The sequence below is a fragment of the Chenopodium quinoa genome, unplaced genomic scaffold (genome assembly GCF_001683475.1).
Source record: "Chenopodium quinoa cultivar QQ74 unplaced genomic scaffold, ASM168347v1, whole genome shotgun sequence".
Lineage (NCBI taxonomy): Eukaryota > Viridiplantae > Streptophyta > Magnoliopsida > Caryophyllales > Amaranthaceae > Chenopodium > Chenopodium quinoa.
This window is the reverse complement of record NW_018742204.1, coordinates 18,333,380-18,338,269: the sequence shown is the minus strand read 5'-3', so window position 1 is coordinate 18,338,269 and position 4,890 is coordinate 18,333,380. Positions and strand designations below refer to the sequence as shown.

The 4,890-nt window shown below is 33.0% G+C and overlaps 1 protein-coding gene across 1 annotated transcript; it reads right to left on the bottom strand.

Moving 5' to 3' along the window:
• Positions 1-395: 395 nt before the first annotated feature.
• LOC110681999 lies at positions 396-4,337 on the bottom strand. The gene is made up of 7 exons (XM_021858235.1): positions 4,245-4,337; positions 3,891-4,118; positions 1,536-1,679; positions 1,193-1,454; positions 1,005-1,113; positions 833-904; positions 396-543 (listed from the first exon to the last, which is right to left on the bottom strand). The coding sequence occupies exons 1-7, from the start codon at positions 4,335-4,337 to the stop codon at positions 396-398; spliced, it is 1,056 nt and encodes a 351-aa protein (XP_021713927.1).
• Between the last annotated feature and the right edge of the window lie 553 nt (positions 4,338-4,890).

Below are 4,890 nucleotides of genomic sequence, written 5' to 3'. Positions count from 1 at the left end.
TATAAGCTCTGCATCTTTATGGCCAAGCAATGCCTTGCATTGCTTTCCATATGCAGTCAAACGAATACTACCAGTGTCATCAGATTCAGTAAAGCTAATACTAACCCTGAAAAAGAAACATACTCAATTAAATCATGTGAAGTATTACAAAACAAATGTTGTATGCTTAAGATTATATACCTCTTTTCTGCAATGCATTGAGCACTGCATACATCATAGTAGAATTTAACAATATCCACATTATCACAGCGTTTTCTGCATCCACTGCATCCAATGTAAGCATTCACATCTTCTTGTTTAGCATCTGGAATTGTAACCTGAATCCAGTGACGCTCATATGCAGTAGTTGTACCTGACTGCATGCAACACTAAGTATGAAATGTTTCTATGAAGAACTAAATTGTATATACAATAAAAGTAAGCATACTTACTGTCTTCTTATTCAAATCCTTAACAGTCGTAATAATCTCAGAACTACTTCCTTCCCTACTTGATAGATGATGACCCATGTGATCAGAAACACGATCTTGATTCTCTAATATCCTAAATCAGATTAAACATATATTAAGTAGTAATCATCTAAACCGAAACATATATATGATATACACAGGATATGAGCTTACAAGCCTTTAATGCATTCACTTCTGGACCAGTGGGATTGGTGTCAATAGTTGTTGACATGGATGATGATAATGAGAACCCTAGAACATAAAACATAAATTAAAGCACACATATAGTTTATCAAGGATGAGGACAGTAAAAAGAGACGGTCAAACTAGTGTGGGTTGCTGGCTGCAGATTTCGAAAGCTCATTATCATGAAAGATTCACACCAAGCTGATAATTGAGCACAGTCCTTAGTAGCAAGCTCTCCATACAAAGAAATCACAAGTCCATCACCAACCCTGCAGATGTGATAAGATATTGCTGCTATAAATGATCAAACAAAAGACTTCTAATATGTATATACTATGTATACATACGAAGCTAGTGCTAAAAACTAACTTTTGCATGCTATCATCAACAACAATAACATCGCGCACATCAAATTCATAGCCACCAGCAGCCTTCTTCTTTTTTGTGTCTTCCAAGTAGACAACAACTCCAAGGATGTCTGTATAAAAATTACCAAGTTAATGAAAATTTATCAAGATAATTGCATGAAATCAAGCAAGGCACAAAATCAAGTTTACCAAAACAATCATCAGGACTACTTGTTGGTGGAACTTCAGCAATAGGAATGTATTTTGGCATCACAAGACCAGAATTAGGATTCAGTGACTGAATTGCAGTTGATCCTCCAAATGACAAATAGTAGTCACCTTCTTTGTGACGATACAGTGGATTCGTGTTTCTTATAGGTGCATCTGCTATGATATACTCTTTCTCATGTTCTAGGATATTCTGAAAATTCTCTATTTCATCATCAAACAAAGTACCCCTGATTGTGTTGCCCTATACAGATAGCAAAAATGAACTCAGATATACTGCAACTTGAATTTCTAAAATTAAAACTGTGTCATCACAGCATTATACCTCATCATCTTCAAATACAAGTTTCTGGAAAGCCTTTTTGTTCTCAGGAAATTTTGCAGGAGATTTTTCCTTGACTTTTACTTTAATCTTGTATTTCTTTGATTTGGGAGTAAGCTTGTCTAGAGGAACATACCGAGGATTCATCTAGTTTAGGGGCATGTTTTAAAAAATAGTAATATAAGATAGTTATCATAATAAATCAACAATGAAAACATTTATGCACTTTTCACAAGTCTTAGACAATAATATTGCAGCCTAAGTAAATCTGCTATTGAAGTTAATCTTAAGTAACAAATTTCATAACACATTTAACTTAATATAAGCAATAATAAAGGCAAATACTTTATAATAGGTAACAACATAGTGAGTACTCGAATTTGTCTATTACTTTGAAGCATATTAAAAATAACTTATTATTGACAGGTACATGTTTAAAACAGCATGTGAAGCTGATTATCATGATAAATGAGTAAAAGAAACATTGGTGTAGTGCTAATAAATATAAGACAGTAACGCATGATACTTTTAAACAATTTTATTGAAGTCAATGTTAATATAGAATAAGCACAGCATATGAAATACAATAAATAAAAGAACCATAAGTGCAAACACTCTACAACAGATAAATACATAGTAAGCACTCAAATGCAGTCACTATACTAATCTCATTAAATATAGTATGCTATTAAATACAATATGGTACAAAAGTACAGTGAAATATAAGTTATGACCATAAGCAAACAATCAAATGCAAATTTACAATTCTGTTATATTTTATAACAATAGCAACATTGATACATATTAAGATATGACATCATATTAAATTTAACACAGCATATCAATAAATATAACTTAACATTAAATTAGAAGCTATAGAATATAAGAATTCAACTATTAATGCACTGACCTTTGCAGTTGAATAGAAGAAAGAATAATCTGGAAAGAAGCTTAGTTCTTAAAAAAAAACCCAAGAGTATGTTTAAACTGAAAGGAGAGATCTTTAAATAGAAGAAGGAAAACCTTAAAATTGGCTTAATATTATAGCTGTAGCATATTGATTGGTCACAAACACAAGCTGTGCAATGTCCACCGGATATAAAAATGTATTCTCTTTACCTAGATAATAGTAAGCTACTCATACCTCAGATTGTATAATCACACATCAAGTCACATAGCTGTAAACAAGTAAATTCAAATACATGGTTAATGTGACCCTGGCTTTTTTTTTTTTTTTTAGAGAACCTTGACTTCTATATTGACAAATGAATGTACATTCTTTATTTTGAAAGTGTTTTTTTTTTTCCTTTCATTTTTTAATAAAATAACATAGCAATATACTTTATACTCAAATGAAGTATTAAATTATACCATGTATATTGAAATGCTCTGAATAGACATATTGTATTAAAACAAAATAATAAAATATAACTGCAATTTTTTTATTTAGATTATTCAAATATAATAAGCACTTTTACAAAAAAAAAAACAAATATGTAAGCCTCCTACCTTCTCATGTGTGCAAATATAACCTAGGCTTTCTACTAATTGAAAAGATGTCTAAAATATGTGACATTTTTTCCAATAAGTCATCAAGCATAACAAGTATAACCTACCATACTTAATATTCTAGCAAAACAGAACACCTTTATAACTTGACCTTCAAAATGGCTGCAAAACAACAAAACAATATCATATTAATTTGGAAAACAAAATAGTAACCAGTTAAGTGAAGTGCATCAATTCAAACTTCTAAAAGAAATGAGGATGCATGTATTTTACCTAGGAAATAACCCCTAAATAATATTTGCTAAACGCAGAACATCATATGATACAATATTCTTAACATTTGATTTAGGAACATCAATTTGTGGTTGAGGTGTATAGACAATAACCATAGCAGATCGTTTAGCACGTGAAAGAGCAACATATAGTTGTCCATGTGAAAAACATGGTTGTGGAAGATACACCAATACTTGATTTAGTGTTTGACCTTGGGACTTGTTTACAGTCATTGCAAAACTTAATTTCAATGGGAATTGTATACGCTCAAACTGAAAGGGATACTTTGAAGAAGCTGAAGGCCTTAAATTCACCCGAGGCACAAAATAAAACGTGCCCTTATAATGACCAGATGATATTTCACATATAATAGAATTAGGAAAAAATCGCCTACAGATAAGATGAGTCCCATTGCACATGCCCTTAGACGATGCTAAATTGCGCAATAAAGTAATAGGGCTGCCTAATTTTAGCTCGAGCTTGTGAGGACTCATCCCCCCCCCCCGGGCAGAGTGAATTAAGAAATTCAGTAGGATATAATTTGCAATTATCATCAAGAACTGAGTCATAGCTTACATATGTAGTAGATATTCCAGGAAACATACTAATCATATGCTTATTTATAGTATCAACATCTTCATTCATAGGTGTGATGATTGCTCTTTCATTAAAAATGCTGCTATCAAACTCTAGGGCTTTAATTTCAGGGAATATTGTTGCAGCCAATGTAGAAACAGGATCATCATCAGGAGTATAGTATCTAATTATATGATCTGGAAGCTGCACATAAGAATTTTCAACTGACTGCAATTGCCCATTGCCAAGAGAAAGAAGGAATGATCAATACACAGGGTCTTCTTTGGCTCTGATTTTTTCTGTCAACCGGAATTTAATCAAAAGGAGCCAAATATAAGAACTAACTACACTTACACCAACAACCTCTTTTTGGGTTTGACGAGGCAAAATAGGCAGAACCTGTCTAAAATCTCCACCAAAAACAACCACTTTTCCGCCAAAAGGCATGTCAGGATCACAAAGATCCCTTAACAACAGATCTAGGGGACTCAATATTTTCTTTACGTGCCATGGAAGCTTCATCCCATATGATAAGAGCTATTTCTTTTATTAAAGCGGCCAAACTTCCTTGCTTTGGAACATCACATGCAAGAGATATGTCAGAATCAAGAGGTATTTTAAACCTTGAATGTGTTGTCCTCCCAGAAGGAATATTAGAAGCTGATATTCCTGATTTGCTGTTGGCAGAACTATTTTCCCTGATGAGCGAACCTCAACATACAAAGCATTATATAAGAAAGTTTTCCTAGTCCCACCTGGTCCATCCACAAAAAAAATCCAGGCTTGCCATCTTGCACATGGCGCATAATGTTGTTAAATGCATTTGCTTGGGCAGTATTTAACTTGTCTCAGACACTCAAGACATTCTGGAGGGATGGGAGCTTCTAAAGCATCTACAATGACTTTTGTAACGCGAATTCTATCATCTGTTCCCTCTATCAAATGATTCAACCCAAAATTTTCTAATGACTTACTCATAGCTTCTAAACTGCCTTCAACC